This window comes from Poecilia mexicana, unplaced genomic scaffold (genome assembly GCF_051168715.1).
Source record: "Poecilia mexicana isolate PSO_F unplaced genomic scaffold, ASM5116871v1 scaffold_5, whole genome shotgun sequence".
Lineage (NCBI taxonomy): Eukaryota > Metazoa > Chordata > Actinopteri > Cyprinodontiformes > Poeciliidae > Poecilia > Poecilia mexicana.
This window is the reverse complement of record NW_028263374.1, coordinates 20264184-20289152: the sequence shown is the minus strand read 5'-3', so window position 1 is coordinate 20289152 and position 24969 is coordinate 20264184. Positions and strand designations below refer to the sequence as shown.

General features: G+C 36.9%; 1 protein-coding gene across 2 annotated transcripts in view; it reads left to right on the top strand.

Moving 5' to 3' along the window:
• atp2b2 (ATPase plasma membrane Ca2+ transporting 2) overlaps positions 1 to 24969 on the top strand; it is a 68434-nt gene that overhangs the window by 5624 nt on the left and 37841 nt on the right. For both annotated transcript variants that reach the window (XM_088005717.1, XM_014975102.2), the window contains exons 2-5: positions 17937 to 18137; positions 19948 to 20205; positions 20477 to 20602; positions 24682 to 24807. In XM_088005717.1, the coding sequence (XP_087861843.1) occupies positions 17937 to 18137; positions 19948 to 20205; positions 20477 to 20602; positions 24682 to 24807 (711 nt within the window). The remainder of the gene's footprint in view (positions 1 to 17936; positions 18138 to 19947; positions 20206 to 20476; positions 20603 to 24681; positions 24808 to 24969) is intronic.

Here is a 24969-nt window from a genome sequence, read left to right as displayed (position 1 = left end):
ACACATGCAGTCTTGCAAGCAGCATAGTTCTCTGAAGAACATGCATGCAATGAAGAAGTGAGAAATGGTCCAGCTCCGGTCAACGTTCTGTTGGAACAATGGCTTTGTGCTGCCCGGTATAAAAATCCGTAACTACATAATATTAGTTTGACACGATGTGCATTATTTTCTTTGTTTGAAATTTCCTTTGAAATAAAGTTAATGCATGGATAGTGGTTCACAACTTTTGACTGCATTACCTAAATTAAAAAGGCTTTAATGCATATGTTTAAAAAATGAACTTCTACAAAATAGTTATTTTTATAAGTAGCAAAACAATCAGCTAATTTGAAGTGTTTAATTATGTTTGGGCCAGCAAGGGATCTCCAGAAGACAAATAGAAATATTGGGGTTTATTTGAATCGATTAAAACCACAACCTCAAGGCTCTCCATTGCTGAGTGTCGCTGCTAACATCGTTGGAGAGCTAACCACAACTCCTGCTCACGGCCCACCCACGTTACCGCCCATATTCACGTCCATGATAATGAGGAACAGACCATAACGGAGATGCTGCAAACTGAACCAGACATTAACCAGTTAGAATGAGACTTGACAACGGAGAAGCATCTGTTTGGCATAGATTATGTGGGAATTTTGTAGTTGTCAATTCCAATCCCTGGTTTGAAGAAATAAAACACGCTCAAGTTTGTTGTTTTATTGTGACAAATTTCAAACAAGCCTAAGGGATGTGAATATTTTTGTACGCTGCTCATCCAAAGCAGAGATTAATATTTACATTGCTGTGCTTACATTAGCTTAATGTAGATTTTGCGGTATTTGTCCGTTTCCTTTTCTCTGCTTCAGAAGGCTTGTCTTCCACTGTCCTTTTGCATCTTTCAGCCAGTCAGTCCCATTATAATGGCATCCGATTTGGACGCTGAGCTTCTGTGACATTTTGTTGTGGTTGAAACAGGTTCCTCCTCACAATGCAGTGGCTGAAGCATAGTAGTTACTGAAGTACTGAACAGGCATTTAAAGGCTTGTCTGAACAATAGCCATTCTGAACACAAAGACTCCCTGTGTGGGTACTGACAGTGTTGTTTATTTCAATATGCTACTTTATCCTTTGTGATGTATTCTGTCACAATGACAAATTCTTTAGCAAAATATCTCACAACTCATTTATCTTAGGGATATATAACGTTCTTTTGGGATTTAGTTGCTTAGAAATAACTTGTGAATTATTGGAATGGATAAATGAGTTGGAGTACTGAAGATATGTGAAATATAATCTACCACTGTCCCCTGGTGGCAATATGTTTTGGTGTCAGATTACGACCTAGATTTTCTTGTCTGGATCTGGCAAATCTAGTGTTTTCACTCCAAACAGGAATTTATCAATGCTAAGAGTCACAGTTGAACATGTCAGATTTTAGACAGGCCAACCAGGACTGGCTTTTAGATCAATTAATACCTGGTCCTTCACAATAAGTCACAGTGTGTCTTTTAGAATATCACTACGGAAAGCAACAAATTTTTTCTCTTCATTAGAATATTCTAGTATTAATATCTACTCACCTAAATCCTTTGTACTTCCCAACCTCTCCCTTTGGTTCCCCCAGACCTTCTCCCCATCAACCTTTTGACTTGCCCTTTATCTGCTTCTACCTCCCATCACTCTACACTTGCGACACCTTACGTCTCTTTCCTTTCCTTTTCTCCTTCGCTCCCATTTCTATTTTCGTGAGCTGGTCGGTCGCTGGCATCCCAATGGGCCAGTGTGCAGTGTAGCCTAAATAGACCTGCTCTACATCAGTAACCTTCACCATGTCTCCCTTCTACTCGCACATCTTTCACAGAGTTAGTTGCAATGTGAAGAAATGCTGGGAAAGTAGCACATCGAGCTGAAGAAGTAGCACATTGTTTTCATGTGACCTTGACTGTTGACTGATGTTAATCTGTGTTTAGAGAAATAAAGACTGCACCAAATTTAGGTAGAATCTGAAGTATCCCTTTGTCATTTATCTAGCAAGTGACAAGAAGGGAATTGCTAATGCCCTGCCTTTTGTGTTAGTAATGACAGTAATCATTGATCCCTAGAATACTTTTGTTAGTTTATAAATCACTGAATGGCTTAGAACCAAATTACATTAAACCCCTGTTGTTGTTGTGTCTATCTTCCAAACCACTCTGGTCTTCTGTTTCTAGTCTGCTCTACATCCCTGGAGCCAGAACCAAACATAGAGAAACGGCATTCAGCTTTTATTCAACACAAATCTGCAACAAACTTCCAGAAAACCACAAAACAGCTGAATCACTGAGTTCCTTTAATAAATCGAGCCATTAGAATTGCCTTTGATTAGTAAAAAGTTGAACATTTACCAACATATTTGATGTGTATTTGTTTGATTTTGATAATGGCATTTGACAAAATGTACTGTTTGCTTGTTTTACATGGTGACAATTTGATATTTTATGGTGTAAAGTACTTTGAATTGCCTTGTGGCTGAAATGTGCAATGCAAATAAACATGACGTGACTAGCATAACACTCAATACCTCTTTTTTTAACAAAACCGATTTTTGATTATGCCTGCGATAACGCTTCAGAAATCTTTTTTTTTCTGACGCTTTGAGACATTGACATTGGATGAATTGGATTTTATCAACAGATGTCAAAACTTAATCTCCATAATAGGGATTTATAACCTAATTTCAAGAAGAGCAAAAGCAAAAACAAAACTTGGGATAAGTGTGGCTTTTGGTGATCATAAAAAGTCATCCTTTGCATCAAAGCAAAATGAGTTGAAAAGGATCCTCTGTAAAACTTGAGGAAAAACATTTTAAAACAAGCATGAGGAACAACATGATTCCATCTGGAGGCCAAATTTAAACGGCTTATCTAAAACGCCACTGTAAACTGAGCACCATTGAGCAAAGGTCTCTATAACTCAGAGGGCAAAACTAATTACGAAGTTCATAACATAATTTTTACAAATGATCTATGGCCATCAAGAGTCATTGGAAATTTGAGGTTAGATAGCTCTAACTTGTGATGCGTGCCACAGAGTCTTCTTGCATCACCGTAAGTTTTCTGATGCATGACATGGTTGTGCTAAATGAGGCCAGCAAAAGACAAACAATTAAATGGGCTTCTTAAATGTATCAGAGAAATGGCTGATTGCTAAGTAAGATTTAGTTTCAGTTGCTGGTGAAGTGCGAGATCTTGGCCTCATCAGCTTATTTTAACAAGGTCAGCTATGTGTTAGCTCAGAATGCATCAATGTCTGATTTACAAATGCATCGTCGCGTTCTGTGTGACTGACTCCTACGCCATGTGGTTGCGTTGTTTTCATCTTTATAAAACTTTATTTTCCCTGGCTTCATTTTTCCTATGGAATTCAAATGTCAATGTATTATTTTGGTCACGTTGTTGATAAAGATGCTGAGTGATTGGGGGTTTACACTTGTTTTCAGTTGGTTGTATTTTTCCAATGTCATTCCCACAGACTGTAAGCATGTGCAGGTCAGTTTGAGCATCTGCAAATAAATTGGATATTAAATAATAAAACATGGTTTTCTTGCAGAGTTGGGAATCAAAAGACGTTTAATAGATTGGACATGCTTTCTGTTATTGTTTTCTTTTGTATTATCGTGCTAGTGCCATTCTGCTGTGATGACAGACTTCACTACACAGTGGTTAAATGGTGTTTTTTTTACTTCATGTTTTGCGTCTGAATTATGTACACAGCTCAGGAAACTATTTGTCCCTTTGCTTTGCCACCCTCTGCCCTTCCTTTATATCTTCACACCCCTCCTTTCTGTTAATGTTTCACACACATTTAGCTATTATTTATTGTATTCTGTCTTTTTCCTTGTCCATTCGTATCCATTTTTTAATCCCACCTTTCTGTCTTTACCTCTTTTTATCCCCTCTCATCCATCCTCATCCATCCTTCCTCAATGATCGTACTAATCGCATCCTCCAGTTGTGGCACCTCACGCATGTTCCCCTCTGACGCAGTCTATTTAATCTCTGTCCCACAAGGGATCTCTCACATGGAACTGCAGTCTCCTTAATAAGGACAATTTCTCCCGCTCTTCAACTCCTCTGCTTCTCCTTTCCTCTCCTCTCCTCTCTCGTGTCTGCCCTTCCCTTTCCTTCTTTCCCCTTGTGACTCTGTAAAGGGGCTGGAAGAAGTCGGGGGGGGGGGGGGGGGGAACCCGTAGAGTGAAATGGGATGCAGTGAGAAAAGGAGAAAGAAATGACTCTCAGAGGACAATTATAAGTGATACACAGCCATTTTCCTCTGAGCAAAACCACTGTCGGCACAGAGTGTGCGTACACGTATAAATACATCACACAGGTGATCTCTGCAGTGTAAAAGTATTGACCTTGAGGGAGACTTGCAGTATTTTGGCACAGCAGTCAACACTGCAATACAAAATGTATCAATGTAAGAAATGAGATGTCTTAAAGCCCCTTTAAAATCAAACTGAATTTCAACGTCTTCCTATGCAACTATGAAAAACCCAAACATTAAAATGTGGCAATATCACAATTTTGAGTTTATCATGATATCCCTGCATAAAATGTAGATTTTAAAGAAAAAAAAAGAAAAGAAAAAAAAAAACAAAGAACAATTCATTTATTCGGTTTTCCAAACATTTCACAAGCACAGCAGACATTTTATAAATGCACAGCAAAGGAATTAAATACATTTTGTCCCAGAGTGTTTTGCCTGTGTTACTTCAGAAGTAAATTATTACAACTACTTTTAAAGTAATTTCTTATTCAATTACATGTAATGATTACTGTGTAAAATAGAATCACAGCTAGGATATGTGAAATTTACTTGCAAAAGTAGTGTTCAACATTCCCGTCATCCAGTAGTATTTTATGGTGGGAATTAAATTGCAGTTCCCATCAGTATGTAGGTGAGCATTACTCACTGTTAATTTGTTAAGCTTTATTTCTGTAATTATAAAAATTCATGTGCGAAAGCCCAAGCTCTAGCTTAAATCAAGAGAAACAAATGTTTTGGTTTTTATGGGATCTTTTTTTTAAAATTACAAATAAGTCAAGGTTTCATTTAATATATTTTATCATATTAAACAATGCTCATTGCAAATATGCATGAGCTTTAGAAATATTTGATCAGTTAATGCATTTATTATATTCTAATAAAATAGCTTAATAATTGTTATTAAACAATATTGTGTTGTCAGTTGGTTTTAAAAAATGTTAAATCATTTTGATAAACACTTTGATGTGTAGAGGTTGTACTTATGCAGCGTGAAGTTAAAATGCACGACACACCTGGCTGGGAGCTGATTCTCAATAAATGAATAAACAAATACTTGTGATTTTGACAGACTATATTCATATGTTGGCTATAAACTCTGCAAGAAAAACTCAAATGGTATTTGGTGCTGGCTGAATGTGGTAGGGCCTTCAGCTTTATTTCCTTGGACCCAGTGATGTTGACGCTCAACTTGTCTTTTCAAGTGAGGAATCAAGTTCAGCTCTTACATTATCTCTGTTAAGGACTATTGACATAAAACTTTCGCTCACTCCGTCTTTCTTTCTCCAGAAAGGACTTCACTGACGACTAGGAGCCCTCGAATATGCTTTGTTTTGGTGCCACTTTAAAAAGATAGCCAGAACACTGTGGGTTCTGCACTTTTTATATGCGACTTTCTGCACTAAGCTGGTTTCATTTAATGGTAACTGAAATGCCTGTGCCAAAGAGTTTAGGTATGAATTCATACCTAAACATTGGATTAAAATAAGGTATTTAAGACTTTATTTTGTAAATATCCCTTTTGCTCATTTCTCACATGTGACTAAAAAAAACTTCTAATCCAGTTTGAATATATTTCCTTAATTTTTCAATGGTCTCATAATGGAAAAAGTTGAATGAAGCAGAGAATCACTTGCAACTGCGCATCTGTCCTCATCTGTTAGGTAAGATAAGGATAGGTTAGGTAACATACTGAAGGTTGAATGGATTCACATGGCTCGCAGTTTGATATTTATTTTTGTTGTGTATTCACTTTGATACATTTCAGTAAAATTTAAAACAGGATTCGAGCAAGGTTTCACTTTAGGAAAAATGATCACTTTAATATTGAATAAGTTACTTCATAGCTTATAGCAAATGGGAGAAGTATATTTACAAAGTACATTTGTTGTCTAAAGTCTAGTCAGTGGGATCAGTGGGTGTTTCTAGTTTACTAAGCAAGAATATATTAATAAAGCTGTTGCTGACAGTTGACTATCATTGTCATGCCTTATTTAACAGCAGCAGATATTTTTCCCCAAATGCTGAACACACCCAGTTAAAAAGAAATAATGACTTTCAGAATGTTTCCTCTGAGATGGGTGATTATGTGCAATAAATCTGGACTTCCATAAAAGGGTTTGATGATGGTCTCTTGAGAGCTACATTGGGGGCTAGTTTAGCTGACAGTGATTAAGCATAGTGTTAGACAAATACATTTATTACCCACATATCTATTAAGCATCATGTCTGGTCTAAATCAAGGCAGAATATGCAGACAAACATATTTTTAGAGACAGATTAGTATAAACAGTCACACAGAAATGTCGGCCATCAGTGACGTCAGCTGCCCCATAGATGATTGATGGAGGTAAAGCCAGACTTCACTAGCCTGTTCTTATGGTGCCTGGTCTCTGAATCACAGCAGTCTGATTGTACAGTCTTTGTGGCTGTGCAGTTTATGCCTGAATTTATTAAGTATAACAAAAATTGTGGAAATTACACGTTGCCTTGATAGAGTCCACTGTTTGCCCTCATCATTCTGATCTGAGACTGTGCAAAGCAAAGCAATTAGAAATTAGTAGCTTTGCTCACGTTTTAGCTGGATTTGCAGATTTGAGAGTGAAGACTATATTTTGTTCTTTTCTCACTCTGTTTTTTTTAACAAAACATTTTTTTCCCCCCGTGTGGTGCAGAACAACCAAGATACAGTTTTATCCTAAAGAAATGGTCACTATTTCTTAAACAGATACAGTGTTGCACCAGATATGGTGCTCATTTACTTAAGCATAGCAAATACTACTTTGAGTTTGTTGGGGAAAAAAAATCAGTCAAAGGAACAATCAAGTATGCTTTGTGTTATTTGTCTCGTGATGAGTGGAATAATGGCATCTAATACTAAGCATTTTCATTCTTGCCTGGGAGAAAAGGGTTACTGCTGCAGCGATAACACTTAGCCAAAGGCACAGAATCAAAGAGCAAAAATCAAAACCTGTTTGTTGTACAAAAAGACATAATTCTGACTTTTGTCATAATCTATTCTCTCAATTAAAAACTGTTTGGAAGTCCAGGCTGTCTTAAAAGGGTAATTTTCTGCCCCACTCCTTTTCTAACGCTTGTAGTTCATAAAAAGACATTTTACTTTGTAATAATTTGTTATACTGTCTGTTGGCATTAAATATCAGTTCGGTTTATGAAGGAAGAACTGTTTTGTTTGCTGTTAGTCAAAGCCCAGTAGTCAAAATATTTGGAAAGAAAAAAACAAAGTTCTACTTAAAAATGTATTCTCACTGCAAAAGTCCCTTGGTCAGCCTTTTTTCGTTTGACGTAACAACCTACATTTCCTATAGTTGGTCAGTCTGGGGGAAGCAAACTCTTTTTAAAGCAGACCAATGTGTCACTCATGAATACACCCTGAGTTAGTTTTTTTGTTTTGATCTAGAGTGCAATATTCCCAACTAGTCTGAGAGAGTATGGGATCTGAATTGAGCTATTTCCAGGTCTGTCATCATAAGGCAGGTGCCAAACGTTCAAATGGTTATTTAAGATGAGCTTTCATTGTGGAGACAGAGGACCCACCCAGAGGGTCATACATTTCTAGTGCGTTCAACCAATTTAGCACTAAATATGACTGGGTGATATGGCTCAAAAATAAAATCCCGAATTTTGATTTTAATCTTTTTTTTTTCTCTATCTCTCTTTCTTTTTTCTTAAATACAAATACAACATGTTTTTAAAAAAGAAAACTAATTCTTATGTCAATTATCCCTTCTGAAAGTTGACCCGAAGTCAAAGTCCAACTAAACACAAGCTGTAAAACATGTTTTAAAAACAACGTGGCTGGCCGTGGGCAGGCTGACATCACGCTAAACTACAAAATCCCAAGGAGTGCTTAGGTGAAAGAAAAGCAAGTTTTTCCAAAAATTAGATGTTTATATGCAATTAATCAATAAAATAGATTTACTGCCAGACGGACATGGCAGTCAGCTTGAACTGAATCAAAACTCTCCTTAGTGATTGTCAGATCAAGAGAACCAATATTCTCTGATCTGATGAAACAAACTGTAACTCTTTGGTTTGAAATCCAAGTGTCATGTCTAAAAAAAAGCTCTGCTCATCACCTGGCCAACACCATCCCTACTCTGGAGCTTGGTGGTGGCATCATCATGCTGTGGACATTTATTTTATGGCAGAAAATGGGATACTGCCCAGCTAGAGTTCAGACTTCAATCCAATTGAATATTCCTGGAAAGACTCAAAAAGAATCTGTACCAATGCTGCCCAACCAGCCTGACTGAGCTTCGATGAGCTGCAGACAAAAGAAGTACAACGCACCCAGAGGCAGATGTGCCAAGCATGTAGAGATATAGCCAGGAAAACTTGAGGTTCTCATTCCTACCAAAGGTCCTTGAACATATGTGTGAACATATATCGTCTTTTATTTTAAAATATCAACATTTTCTTGCAAATTATTATTATTATTTTTTTTTTTTACATTTTGTCATTATTGGCTACTTTGTGCACGCTTTTTAAAAAGCAAACAATACTCAGTTCATCTTTAGAATCATTCTGTAAACCTGTTAATAAAAAAAATAAAATAAATAAAGCCATGTTAATTCCTTCCAGTGGTCCTTTCTGAGGAATTAACAGTGGTGCAGCTAATCTGAATCTGTTAAAATTAGGAATTTTTTCTTTCTTTTTTCTTTTTCTTTTTTTTGGAATGTAATATAGTTCAGAGCCGCTAGTTCTGAGAATATTTATTGTTGTCGTCCATTTTAGTTTTTTTTAATTTATTTATTTTTTTTAGATTTCCTTTTGTTTTCCTTGTTCTCAGGACAAACAAAAGCGTTTTATTTTTACTACTTCAGCTACACTCCTGGCCACGTATATACGGTGTGCATCTCAGTGTGTTGATTTCCCTTACCTATCATGACTATTTCATTACTCTCTCTGGTAGTTTGAATTTTAATAGCTGTCCCTATTGTGTTGTGCTTATCTGAGCCCCTGGGCGAAACCAGAGACTGACACCCAGATGGGAGACCGCAGATAGACCACTGTCACTCTCCCTTTCAGCCTCTTGGCCTCGGATGCTCTCTCTTTTCACTCCCTGGGGGAAGGCTTGCTGAGATGAGCCTGTGTTTGTATGGAATTTATTTGTGTGCAGATGAAAAATTTGGTTTGTGTTTTCTATGGAAATGGCTGGAAATTTGGCCGTGGAGCCAAAATTAGTTGATGTTTGATCACTTTTCAGCGCAGTTTTTTTTAATTTTTTTTATTAGTAGTATTTAAATATTTTTTTACAAAAGAAAATAAGCCATTCATGTCTTTGTAGTTTCCTAAAAAAAATGTATTTAAAATTACAATTAATCTTGCAACTTTATGGTTTATAGATACTGACGTACGACATACTCAGTAACACAGAGCTGTGCAATGCCTGGAGACTTTTTCTCCTCGGATTGAGAATTTAGCGGAATAACATGGATGAATAAATGAGTGAAAGATAATGAATGGATGAAAACTAAGGAGTGATTCTTGGATAGCCTATGCTGACTACATGGTTGACCAGTCTGGAATTACAGGATGATGTTACTGACCCCATTACACTTTGTCTTTATCACCAAGCAGTCGTGTCCAAACAAACCCTGACTATCTCTTTTCTTTTCTTTACCACGCACAAACACACCTCTGGTGCCCTCAGACTGCCAGTAAACAGATGTCTCATTAAAGTTTTGTCCACATGTCGGGCAGTCGGTCTGGTTAGAGTTACAGTGTTTGAAGATCAGATGGTGGAAAAAAAGATACAAATGACTAATAAAGTCAATAAGCAGGCAGTAAGAAGGATTTTATTACTCTTTGTATTTTCATCGCAGAGGCTTGAGTAAAAACATTTACAGTTGGTACCTGCAAATAAACACAAACTGTATTAAAAATACATTACTTTTTTGGTGTGTTGGGCATGAAATCAGGCTAAACTGAACTTATTGTAGGTCAGTAAAGTTAACCAAAATTATTTCTGCTAAATACCAGAACAATTAACAGACTTTTTTTTCCAAAGATTTTCTTTTTTTACTTCCTTTAAATTATTAGGAGGAGCTGCAATGATGTTGTCATGCCCTTATAGGATTCTCATTGGTTACGTCACAAAATCTGAGGTATTTGGAAGCAACATCTCTCAAACTGCTTCCTTTATCATATCATGGAAAATTTAAAAGAAATCACACGAGGCATCAGGAACACCCTATGCACCTCCATAAATCCTGGTATTTTGGTACAAAACATGGTGTCGTAAGGACACTGGTGTCTTTCTTGCATCCATTTTGGTGGTGACATGTAAGAGTCAACCTGGTAATAGATGAATAGAGGAAATGGGGGCACCTGCAAGCCTGACAGTACCATAATGCACAAAATGGACACCATCATAAAGAAAGAACATTATGGAAATATTAAAGTAACATTTTAAGACATTAGCCATAAAGTTTAGTCCTTAGCATGGATGGGTCTTTCTAATGGACAGTGAACCTAAGCATAACACAAAATGACTTACAAAGTGCCTTAAAGACAACAAGTTCAATGTTTTGAAATGGTCTTCACAAGCCCTGATTTCAGTCCTATAACTTTTTGCAGGCAGAGATGAAACGGTGTGTGTGAGCAAGGAGGCCTGCTAACCTGAATTAGTCGCATCTGTTCTGTCCAGAGAAATGGGCCAAACTTGTAACAAACTGAGAAACCTGTGTGTGTGTGTGAGAGAGAGATGGCCATATATTTGGTCTTTTCAGTCCACTCTTCCATTTCTCACATGAGTCAGGCTCTTGGACCACAGTACCTGACAGCAAAACTCACCCACTTGTGCAGCTGCCCCCACAGGCTCAAATACACACACACAGGCTCACTTTATTTTCTGCATTGCAACATACATTTAATTTGGTTTTTGGAAGACAGATGAAGACCGTCCTTATTTGTGTTCTCTTGCAGAAGAAAGCACAGAAGAAAAGTTTTATTTAGTCGGTTCAGTATTTGGTTCAAATGTTCAAATGAAGCTGTTAATTGGTCTATTATTCCACATGTAACAAGTCTTATAGGTCAGTTGGTGATTGTCAGAATGTGTGATTTTAGTTTTTAAGGTTCAGAGCAGTGCATATTTAAAATGAAACTAACCCCCAAATCAACATTGTCTTATTTAGGGTTTTATTTTGATGTTTCCGTGCATATCTTGATATTTTCTGACTGTTGGTGAAGGTATGACGTTGAACGGATGACTGTGTCAGACTGCCTGCAGTACGGAGGAAGCGGGAGAGGCTAAAGGCAACTCTTGCAGCTGAGCTGAAGAGCATTGTCACCATAAAAGTTTCCAACAACACAGAAAAAGAGTTGCTAGATTTATCACTAGTTGTTGTTTTGAAAAACAACAACTAGAGGAATCTGGAAAAATCAAAAAATATAGCGATAAAGTAGATAAGTTGACAAAAGAACTTATTTTGTCCTGATCATAGCCCCACTCACCCTATCCACTCATCCCCACTCTCGTTTCTGTCTCTTGGCTAAGCCTTCATTTCTGAATTTTTTTTCTTAATTTGCCGGGATCCGGGTTTAGATTTCTGAGGGGTGTTACTTACACTTTCACATCTGTTTGTCTTCTATTAAAATAAATAAATACTATAGTAAAACTTATGTGCTACCACCCACAGTACATTTATAATGTGGCTTTGTATCACAAAGCACATTGTCACTTTCCTCTCCATTAACATTTAAAAAGGGCTGTCCTCTGGCAGAGAAATGATTTATTCACGTATGTTGTGTTCATATGAGTTCATATGTCCAAGTGACCCAGTGACTCAACATGAAATCACTTGTTTGTTTCCATGCAATGCAGTATATTTGCTTGAGTCTTTGGCCTTTGTGACTGTGACCGCTCAATGCCCAGCGGTCAAATACCGCATGAGTTGGTGTGATGACGACAACTGACATCAACTCGTCCCAAAGAGAAATGGCCTTCTACCACAGAGTGGGGGATTGTGCTGAAGTTTATCCTTAATCATTAAAACAAAGCAAAAATTGGCAAGAAAATTCTTAACATAAATACCTACGCATGGTCCTCAAAAACAGAGAAATTTGTTCTCTTTCTTATACGTTGCCAGAATCTAAGCTTGTCATTTTGTACTAGGATTCCTTGTTTGGGGATTCTTCCAGTTTGTTCTACACACATTCCATATAGAACTTTTTTTCCTGTGTGGTACCAACTATTATATACAAAACTTACTGTGAGAGGACTTCCCGAATGTTCTGCACTGGAATTCTTGAGAACTGTGAAAATTTATGTCAAGACACAAAACTTTGATCTTGTTCTTCCCACCTTGAGTAAAGGAACTATTGTCTTTTCTTGTGAAGTTTGTAGGGGTGGGCATTTATCATACTGTTTATTGTGTTAAACTTCTTTCCATGACAAAACTTTTCATTGTCACAGTAAATAGTTTGACTATTTTCTCCGCTGTTTGTTCAATTAAAGCACCACTTTAGTGGTCACACATTCAGTGGTCACCAGCTGCAACACCACACACTGATGTGTAGGACGATGGACCTTGCAGGCGTTGTGGAGCACCATGCAGGTACCCCCCATGATCTGGTCCTTTTGGGGTCCTGCTGCTGTTCTGGGCTGGTACCTGACACTTTGTGGGGGGTTTTCCCTGCTTTGTGCTGTGCTGGCTTGTTGCCAGAGGTCCTGGGCCCCTGAAGGGACTGGGTCCTAGGTTTGACCTGCAAAGTGGGAGGTAGTGGTGTGGCTGCTCTTGGGTTGATACCTTGCCTGTCTGCCTGAGGCTGCTGTTACCTTTAGAGCCAGATCCACCTGTGCTTTGCGGCTTTTGCGTGCTGAGTCTTGCAGGCTTTCCACCATTCTCACTATCGTGCACCTCCAGGTGACAAACTGGCTCACATACACCCACACAACACAAACACTTATTTTTACACATACACTCATCCACCCACACATACACACCCATGCACCGACTCACAAATAATCCAAGTGGTTGAAGGTCATACAAGCACATGTTTCTATTACATCAGTCTGGCCTGCTGGATCCATACTTGATATAATAGTCAACCATGCAATTTGAATTATGTCTTGGAATATCCTGGCGCATCTCGTAAACCAGCTTCTTTAAATGGGATGCCTGAAATTTAAAATACGGGAAATGCAAAAAAAAGAAGTCATGTTACAGTGAAAAATGACAATTTTATAACAAATATTTATGAAGTAATCAAATCAGGAATAAAATTTGAATCCAAGGAATGAAGATTTTGACTGCCAATTTCTTGCAGGGAATAGAAATGTGACCAAGAAATTAGCTAAAAACAGCAACAAAAAATATGGCTAGAGGAAGAAATAAAACAAGAATAAGCTGACTCTAACACAAGAACACAAATAGGCAGGATACAATTCAATAAATTAATATAATAAGATCAAGACTAATGTAATAGCTTGTTGTAGAGAGCCTGAGCTGATAATTTTTTTAATGTAACCAAGAGAATCAAACATATACTAAACTTGACCAAAAACTTGACCATTCCCAAATCTGAAAAATCAGAATTAGTTGAGACAGGGAAGGGAGACATTTTTGGTGTATTTTGTAGTTAACAAGACATTTCAGAAATATTTATGAGCAGTTTCTAATTTGTATATATATATATATATATATATATATATATATATATATATATATATATTTTTTTTTTTTTTTTTTACTAAATTAAACATTTTGTATAATTTTCCTGATAACTGTGCTGTTGATGGAAATTGAGATATCACCACATCACTTTAGTCTTCTCTGTGTTTTTCTGCATGTGCACATGTGCCCACACATTCCCTTTCACCAAAAACGGACACACAAAACCGGCACTTACTTACATATTCACACATTCTCCAAGGTTCAGAGTCGTGGGTATTTCTGTTCTCTGAGTGGGATGCATAGTGTTTCCATGGAGATCTATTTTTAGCCCCTGACAAAAAAAGGGCAACTGTTAAAATATGCCATCATATTCCCTCTGAATTAAAAAGATCCCATTTTGCCTCACGCAAGCATGAAGGCATAAAGTTTTGTCTGAAAATGGGATACTAGGAAGGCTGCCTTTGACAAACCAGATATAGATAACACTCTGCTGGGTTTCCAAGAACAGTTTTGTAGGTAGTCAGAAATCTTACAGAAATGGAGGAGAATAAAGACCAATAAGTGTTTTGTGAGAAAATGATTTAAAGGGTTTTACGTGTGCTCTTCTCCGTTACATGATGTTAGGCCATATTTTATGCAACACTGGAACAAAAAGTCAATAATGATCAAAATACTTATTGAAAAAAATAAAATAATGAAAATATTTTAGAAATGCAATATTTGTGATGAAAATCTTTGAGGGATCTTGTTGAAAATCTGTACCAGACAGGATGAAGGCAGTTCTAAAAGTAACCGGGTGCTATGTCCTATGTTATATGTTACATATTAGTTAGCATCTTGCATTTTAATCACCCCACAAATGTGTTTTGTAGTTACTGTTAGTAGCATTTAAGCATCTAAATTATAGTTGTATTTTCTTTCCTCAAACAATTTTAGGGGACATCAGTAAATTGTTTTGTAAAGTAGCATTACTGAACAATATTCCAGAGTCAAACATCACACAGTAGTAATTAAAGGAAAAGTAAAAAACTGAATTCAAAATCCAGTTGCTTGTGGAATTGGATTTTCTTAAAATGTGCTTAAATCCACAAGTGTACTCAAATATGGAGAAATGTGCATTGCTGATTGAAGAAAGTTACACAAGTACAGCACTTTTTTTTATTTATTATTATTTATTGCTATTGTTTTACAGCAAAAAAGTTTTCTTTGTTCTCTTGTATGTGGTTTGAATATTGGTGAGAAACTCCAAACTGCAACACAGTGAAGCATAATACACGATGAATAATGATTCCAACATAGATTGCTTTATAAAGCGAGAGCATCAACTATGTATTTTAATTCAAAGGTACCCTTCAATTGATACCGTTCTTGATTATTAAAGGTTAAAATAGTGATATTTCTATGGGTTGTTTTTTTTTTTTTTCCACTAAGGAGTGAATGTTTGTGAATGTGGCCGGAAAGGAAAGAGATCTTGTATTTGATGTCTTCTAGACAGAACTAAAAAAATGGCAGGGACTTTGAAAAAATTGCACCCTAATATCTGTAATCATTATATGTGCCTGTGCACGGATATTCACAAACATTACTCGTCTGTCATCTATGCTTTTCTGTGCAGGCACTGTGTATGCCTGCACTATGTGTGTGTATCTGACCAATGGTAATTGGCAAATATAAGAGCTCAGATGTTATCATGTGATAGTGTAAGCAACCACAGGCATGCTGGCGCAGCTCTCTTACACACAAAACAGCCCAAGTAGCTAGTCACGACTCACAGACCCGGCCATACACGCACATGCATTCACACAGAGATGTTTACATGTTATGTAAAGAAGGCTTCTGTGGAGATCAATGGAAGAGCATGCCAGGTCGTCTCATAGAAATAATTAAAAGTGAATAGCTAATGATCCTATTTATAGACTGATCTATGTGTAACCAGCACAACACAGGAGCTAGGAGACATCCTTCCTTCTGTCTACTGTGAGCCATGTTAACATTCCTTTCTTTAATGTTCCTGCTCTTTTCCAACATCCTTCCCCTCGTCTGATTTGCTGAAGCACCGGTTATTTTCTGCAACAGTACCTAGTCCTCTCACCTGTCGTATGCATTTAGATGTGAGCGTTGTCAAGCAGCAGCGATGTTATCAGGTGCAATCCCGGGCCAATCCTGGGAGACCCTGTGACGCACTATGCATGACATAAGGCAGCTGTAACGTGCATTGTTGTGTGGGAGAAAGAGAGAGAGCTCCCGTGAATACTTGCCAATGCTTTTGTGTGCAGTCAGCAGCAAGACAATGATTTAGCACCGAAAAGCAACATTAATTATGTTGGCTACAGTTAGAGTCCGACTTGGTATTGCAACTTAATATAATATTCAGAGATTTCTTAAAATGTGATGTAAATGTAGTTTGCAGTGATGGACTGTACAATATGTTTTGACCTTCAGTCCTTCAATCTTTTTTACTTCTTCTCTGTAAGGCCAGGATGTCCAGTTGTTAAATAAAATACCTCTTTTATTTGATTATTTATTATGTGTTTTAATAGCTAAGTGAACAGAGTCGTGGGTCTTTCTGTCATCATTTGGTAATTTTGTCTCAGCCAATATATCCTTTATGCTAGGACAAACTGGGTTTAGCCATATTTATCTCGTTAACGTTAACATGGCACTGCTCAGTCATCTGCTCAAACCCCATCTGTCTTATTTGCTTACTGAACAATTTGAACACTTGAGTGTTTTCATGGGGTGTTTGAAAAGGTGTAGGAGCTGACAGATGTAGTCATCTGTCCAAATATGAGTGAGACAATATACACTGTGTAACAACTGCATTGGTTTTAGAGTTTTAGAACCAATTCAATTGTTTTGATGTGGTGCAATTACAGTGTTTACACACAGGGCCATAATTTATTTTAAAAAGACTAAACCCAAGTGCAAAAACCATTTTCAGACTATAAAGCCATCAAACTAATGGCATGTACTGTGAATTGTTTTTTACAATTGACATATATGAATATAAATAATTAAAAAGCAATACGCTATGCCCTCATCGAAAGGACTCTAGTGAACCATCAATTAAGACCATCAATTATTTTTCCAGTGTTAAATTTGCGTCACAAATCCACTCCTTTTGCTCAAACTGCTTAGTACAGTCATATAGCCAACACACCAAAGTCCTCCTTGCTTTACCAGCTATAATTTATTCAACCACAGTTGACTTGACAGGGTAAAGAAATGGATAACATTACTATTTTGTATGTAAAGACTGCACTTCAAGGTTTTACAATTAATGACAACTAATTAAAGAAATGCTCAACTAGTAACAAAGGACATTCTGAATGAAAATGTCAATTATGTGCACCGATAGATTACTATTATAAAATTACTCCAAATAACTGATAACTGTCCAGATTATATTAAAGGTAGATGTAATTTCTCATTAAAACAGTGTTTGATTATATTAACTCGTCCATAAATTTTCAACTGTAAAAACCAGTCACTGGTCTTGCCAAACTATACTTTTTAATTCAACGCTGAGCTCATATGAAAAGAAAATCCCTGAACTGCTTTCTAAAAGTAAAGTGTGCCTTAAGCCAGCATGAGGCGCTTCACATTAACGTACTAAAGATATTTATGCACAATAGACCACAGTGTATGAGTAGGTGGATAAGGTCAAAGCATAAAGGCCCTTATCGCTTGAGCTGAATTATATAAGGAATGCAGAAATCCGTGGCCCACCATGACTCAATCTGGTAATTAGAGTTGGTGTGTTTGTGGCAGGGGAGGGACTATAAAGGGTTAAAAGAGTGCAAAAGAATAATGCCTGGAAATTAAAATCAAGAGCAGTGATTGAGAGCACATTTGTCTGGGATCAACATGTTTACCAGCAACAGTGTCAGGAAATTCATTTACAGCTTAGCATTTAGATATTTATTATGTTTTTTTTGTTATGTTTTTTTGTTTTTTTTCCTTAAATGAATGTCCCCACCTATGCTCACAGCCGTTGTGTTCCCTTTTCAGGTCTTGCAGGTGTTCAAACGGACCTGGACAAAAGAAAAGAACTATTTGGTAAAAACCTGATACCTCCAAAAAAGCCAAAAACATTTCTACAGCTGGTATGGGAAGCACTGCAGGATGTCACCCTCATCATCCTGGAGATCGCTGCTCTAATCTCCCTGGGCCTCTCCTTCTACCACCCTCCTGGGCAGACCGGTGGAGATGGTGAGTTACCCAGCTGCTGTGGCATCTCCTCCTGTGAAGCTTGCTCCCAGTTGGTTTAAAATTAGAGAAACGCGCATCATTAGTTCTGATGCTCTCGGTGTTGCAGGGAATTTAACCGATGACTCACCACCAGTAATCATGACTGATACACTCTCAGCCACATTTGTGTAAACTCTCTTTTTAACAGGCCAGGCAGGTCCTAGTTTGTTTGTCACCTGCCTTAAGAGGTCAAGTGACTCATCAAGCACATATCTAATTTTTCTGCCCACAAAGTGTGAGCATTTGTGCACATTATGACTGTATTAAACGCATGTTGGAAAGGTACTGGAAAGGTTAATGAAGTTTCGAGTGGAGAAATAACCTTGAGCTCCCAGGACCCATACATCAGCTCTGTGAGCCATGAAACAGGAAATGAAGACAGAGACAGTAAAGAGTTGCTGAGTCAGCTGCATCAGTCATCGCCTCTTTCGTTATCACAGTAATGGACTTCATTTTCCCTGCCCAGGGGTTCAGTCATCATTTTAAGGGATTTACAAGCTTAGATGAAGCTGAAAATGCCGAAGAGAAGATATGTTATTACCCAAGCCTTTGTGGTAGGTCCTACGTTCATGACAGATATTCCTGTATATCGAATCACTAGTTTGATTAAGAACTTGTATGAAGACTGGACTGGATAAGCCATTTCCTCTTCCTGCTCCCTTTAGAAACACCTTGATTTACAGAATATTTTGCTGGAAAGGTTTTGTTGTTGCAAATGTTTTTCCATCTGTATTTGTTTTGCACACATTTTTTCAAATTATTTGAAATAATTTGAATCATTTTTGGGAGGATGCTGTTTAGCTTCATTGTAATTGTCAGTATCAAGTAAAAGATGGCAAGATGGCATTTTTAATTCCCATAAAATACCTAAAAAAAAAGAAAACTGAAGTAAATATCTTGGTTTAATATGTTGGATTGTATATTGCTTCATTACTCCAAAGAGAACTGCTGCAGACATCAACATTTCTAAACAAACAAATTAAAAACATCATAATAAACCAACAAATTACATAAATTGGGCTGATGCCAACAGGTTGCCAGTCCATCACGAGGCAACACAAAGAGATACAGGGCATGTAAACGGTTTCTTGCTTCTATTTTTAAAAAACTGTTCAAAAATATTTAAGAGAGCTAGTTTTTGACCATTTAACTTTATGTGAAGGCATATAGAGCATCATTAACCAGAAGCGCTAATGTCCAAAATGATCTAGAATAAGCTAACTTTTGATAACTGTATTCAGGACAGTGCACAAAGATCACACTCTATTCTGCTGACTGTAGTGCAGTGATCAAGCTAGACAGAATGAACTCATCTAGTTTGAAGAAAAGAAAAAAATGAATTCCAGCAGAGTCTTAAGGGATTTATTGTTTTTTTGTTTCTTTTGGTCCAGAGTACAATGGCTCCAGGAGTATTACATGAACAAGCACAAAGAGTACTGGGAATAGGCCTTGTTTCATTCCCCAATATACCCTCGTCTACCAGTGTGCAGCCAGTAGGATGCAGAGCCGCATTTGAAGTAGGGCATATGAGGCAATGAGATGAGGATTCTCATGGGGCTATTTAAGCCAGAGTTTGTTTTAATTTTATACTCGCCTTTTGTGTAGCACAGTTCGTAGATGTAGGATTTGCACATGTAGACAGGTAACAGAAATAATCAACATCGACCCTTTCGGCTATAGCAATAATCTGAACAAGCAGGTCAAATCCGATCGTTGATGAATGCCCGAGATGAATATGTCATTTGTGTCTTGCTTCTCCTTTGTTTTACAGCATGCGGTGCAGCAGCCGGTGGAGTGGAGGATGAGGGTGAGGCAGACGCAGGCTGGATCGAGGGCGCTGCCATCCTCTTGTCCGTAGTGTGTGTGGTTCTGGTGACGGCCTTCAACGACTGGTCGAAGGAGAAGCAGTTCCGTGGACTGCAGAGCCGCATCGAGCAGGAGCAGAAGTTTCAGGTGGTCCGTGGAAGCCAGGTCATACAGCTGCCTGTTGCCGACATTGTAGTTGGGGACATTGCACAGATTAAATATGGTAAGTGTGAGATGGTCCTCAGCTTTAGCCATTTAACACCTTAAATATGTTTGAAAATTATCTAATTTTCCTGCCATTTTAGTTTTAAAAACTAAAATAGAGAGTAAAATAGAGCCATAAAGTGCTTTTCACGTATACAGATTTAGGCTTGAATTGAATAATGACTTAATAGCAGATAGATCTATGGAGAAAGCAAAAATACTACTTCTTCATCTCTAGTTCCATTGATATAAACAATATTTAATACTTTAAAATTTGTTTTGCTCTGCAGGTGATCTGCTTCCTGCTGATGGAGTGTTGATCCAGGGCAATGACTTAAAAATCGATGAGTCATCGCTGACTGGAGAATCCGATCACGTCAAGAAGTCCGCAGACAAGGACCCCATGTTGTTATCTGGTATGTTTGTAACTTATACTAGATGGTATCAGGCAGATCATACACTACACTTGACAAATATTTATTCTGAAAAATGTACAATGGTTTTGTGTTTTTCTGTCGGTAGGCCTGTGTAAATTTGCCACTCATCACAGGAGCCTAACATGTACATAAAATAGATTTAAAGGGTTATAGACTAATCTCACATAATCGTTTACGCTCTAAAAAAAATGAGAGACATCTTGATCCTTTGAAAGGTCCCTCTTTACTTTGTTGGAGGGGTTTGTTTTAGTACCTCCATGTTTCCAGCTGTCAAAAAGAGTTTATTCAAGGGGAATTGGTCTATAATGTGATGCCATATGAAGTCAGTTACTTCAGTAAATCTAATAGACTGATCAAGAAACCCAGTCCTGTCAGGAAGACGGTCACGCCTTAATGGAAGGTATAGGCCAAGCTGCTGTGAAATTAGTTTGTGGTTTAATATTACCTTCAAACAAAGCAAAAACAAATAACTAAACTGAAAAGGATTGTGTTTAAGCATTTTTCTTCTGTTTGTAGGAACCCTTTTTATATGTACATCATAGATATATTGGAGGAATAATTATATGATCACCTGTGGATTTTCTTAGTTTCAAGGAAGTGAGCGCTCATTAATATTTCATCTGTTTGCATGTCATTGAATGACATTTTTATTTTATTCCGAAGCCAAACATTTCTTAATACTTGGTGGAGAAAACTGTATTATATTGGAATGATGATATCCAGTGTGATATATATGTGCCTGTATTCTTCTTTTCTCTTTTCCTCATCTCTTCTTTCATCACTGTGTGAGCTTTAGCATCTTGGGCCATGCCTTTGTGTCTGGCATGAAGATCTGCTGCTGTGAGACTTTGCCAAACTGGCTCAGTACTTTTTACATTAGTGTGCAAAATGCAAGTGTCTAACACTTGGAATATAAACATACTTTGCTGTATGAATATTGGACATGCTGATGTTGCTTGATGATACAGTCATCGTGCAGCCCTACTGAGTGCTACTGTAAAATGTTCCTAGTTGTTGCTCTCTAGGTTTATAAGAATGTTGGTCCTCTCCTCTGAAGGAAATCTCCAGTTATTTTGGTTACCTCGCTATTGCTTGGCAGCTTAAAGCTCCATGTTTATCCAAAGTTACTTATGTAGAACAGAACTCTAAAAGCTGCCTAGGTTACCCAGAGACTCTGATTTATTATTCATTCTGCAGTTTTCATTTTGTTGCACCGGTGGTGTGTTTTAGGTCAGTGTAATTTTAAAAGACATAAATATGACTCATCTTCAGTGTGCTTTTACATTAAATTGTTTTCTACTCAGCTTATATCATCATGTTTCCACCCCCATACTTTACTCTGTTGATGTTGGTCTGAAGAAAGCACTACTTTAAATCAATCGGATACTAAAAATGAATCTTAAAACAGACTTGGACATGTGGCTCCTGCAGTGTTTTAAGCTCCTTTGATTGTATGGTTTAAAATCCTATTTTAAACCACAAAACAGGATTTTACATGGAGCTCCATACTGTGGCAAATCATGGTCATTTTAAATTTGTTCTATTGTCTTGAAAAACTACCAAGAGGCGTCACTGTCTCACTAATCTTCTTGCTTAACTCAATAGCCCACTGCAGTCTTGTGGTGATTTGTCTGTCTTGCCTCCGACATCTCTTTACAGCTCTTTGCTCTTTCTCCTGGTGGTGGAGAGCCAGAAATAGAAAAAGATACAATCAGTATTTTCTGTGGGAGTCATAATTCTGGCTAGGTTGTAAGCCTTATTTCACTCAAAGACATGCAATCAAATTTGTGATTTTCATATTTTGATAAATGGTTATATTCTGGTTTATGTACGGCCTCACTCCTTTTTAATTAAGCTACTATAACATTTGAGACAGTTTTATTTCTTTTTATGTGAAAGAACTAACAAATCATCAAATACTGATTTCCTTCTCTAATTATTCAAGTATTTATTGGGTTTAAAATGATGCAAATTTTTTTCTAATGTGAAAGTAAATTTAAATCACCGTCTGGCCTGATCCATAAAGTTTCTTTATGAATTAGGTAATTAATGTTTTTCTTTTTCTTTTTTTGTCCACTCTAAACTAAAAATCCATAGAAGATGATGGTGGAAGTAGCATACAAAATATTGTTTTGTTAGTCTTTACCTCCAACTTAGTATCATAATACTTCAATCACCATAATTCACAGACGTATGTTTCTTTTTACAGTTCATTAGCCTTTATTATCACTGTACAGAAGATGTGCAACGACATTGTAAACTTTCCTGTTGGTGCATAAATATTCTAAATAATAAGAAAATTAGATAAATAATATGAAACCAGGAATATCACAGACAACAAAAATGTGGGCTAATCTGGTGTCACGTTAAACTTTTTTCTCTTTGGATGATTAGCCGTGTGCCTTTTTGCTGGCTGCTTTAATTAGCCTCAGACTCACCCACATCAACTTCGTCTCACGAAGGTTAATGAATTTGTGTGTGTGTGTGTGTACAGTGTGTGTAAAGGTGCCACCGCTCCACAGAAGCCAATGTAGTTTGCAGTCGACACATATCTGTATCTGGCACATTTATTCACTCTTGCTTTGAAAACTTTAATGTAGATTAGCTTCTTTAATAAGGACATTTAACATTTTTCTGATTCATATCTTTCTGCAAAGCAGAAAGCGTATTTCATAATTTCCTGTAACAGCACTGATTAAATATTAGTAAAAAACAACAACAAAATCTCTAGAAGGTGTTTTTTTTTATATCCAAGAAGCTTTTAAAACACATTCACTTTGTCATGATGTCAAAAAGGCATATTTCAAAATATTTAAATGTTTTGGTAGTGCTGAAAACTGTAGGACTTTTACCGATTAAATTTTTTAGTTTGAAGTTTTGAATATATCCTAAAGCTTAAGAGATTCAAAGTTTAAGAACATTCTATGAAGAAGAAATATTTCCAATTTTTATTTATGTTTTGTCAAACTTAAACGTTTTAGATCATCATACAAAGTAGAATTTTGAACAGAACCCTGTTTTTTCCAGAAAAAAAAGCTATCCAAACCAACTTTGGCCTGTGTGGAAAAAAAATAATTCCCCTTAACCCTAATAACTGGTTGTTCCACCTTTCATCACAACAACTGCCATGAATCATTTGCAATAACTAGAAATTAGTTGTTATGCTGCCGGGATGAATGTCAGTCCCCTCTTTTTAGCATAATTATTTTAACTCTGTGACTTCAGAGGGTTTTTGAGCATGAAGTTTAAGGTTAAGCAAAAATATCTTATTCAGATTTAATTTGAACATTAAGTAGGCCACTCCAAATCCTTCATTATCTTTCTTTTTTTTTTATTGCTGGAAATTCTCTTTTAAGATTTTCTGCTAGAGACGAGTAATCATGATAACACCAGCTGTCTGGGTCCTGAAGCAATAAAGCAGCCAGAGACCATCACACTTCCACCACCCCATATTTCACTGTCTATATGATGTCCTTATTTAGAAAAAAAAAAACTGCACTCTGCACCAAGTTTACTTGTGTTTGAACAACCAGAAACAACAAACATGAATCATTTCATACAAAATAATAGGAGTGTGTTTTTTTTGTTGTTCTTGCCCTTCAACAATGTCCTTGTAATCCTTTCCAGACTAGTTGTTTATTAATTTAATTTTTCAATCAAAGCATGATGTAATTTTTTCACCTGCTTTATATGAGGAGGGTTATATCTAAATGATTTCTTAAATCTACAAGTCTGGAAGTAATTAGACCTGGGTGTGGTTGGTGAGATAAAATATAATTACACTTTACAATTTACATCAACAATGCAATTACTTGTAGAGCTTTAAATCGGGTTAGGTTTAATAATTTAAATATTTTTTAGAAAAATCTTTCATTTTCTGTTCATTCAGGTTATCTTTGTTTAAAAAAAATTGAGAGATGATTTAAAACACTAAAGTAAGACAAACGTAAGAATGGAAGAAGCCTGTAAGGGAGCAAATATTTTCCACAGGCCTGTAGATAATCAGTGAAATATAGATTATGTGTAGTGTTTTTATGACAACGCTGTCCTTCTTTCAGGGACCCATGTTATGGAGGGGTCAGGACGTATGGTGGTGACTGCAGTTGGTGTCAACTCGCAGACTGGAATCATCTTTACCCTTCTTGGGGCTGGTGTTGAGGAAGAGGAGAAGAAAGAGAAGAAAGGTAAAATCATTATATCCCTAAACATTAGTCATTCTGAGGCTTTGTTTGTGTTTTTAATTTTTAACAGTGCTACTCTGCAGCATATCCTTCAAATCAGCTTTTGTCATTTCATTACCTTATGTATGGAAAGTCTGTGTAGCTCGTTGTGTTATATACGTGTTT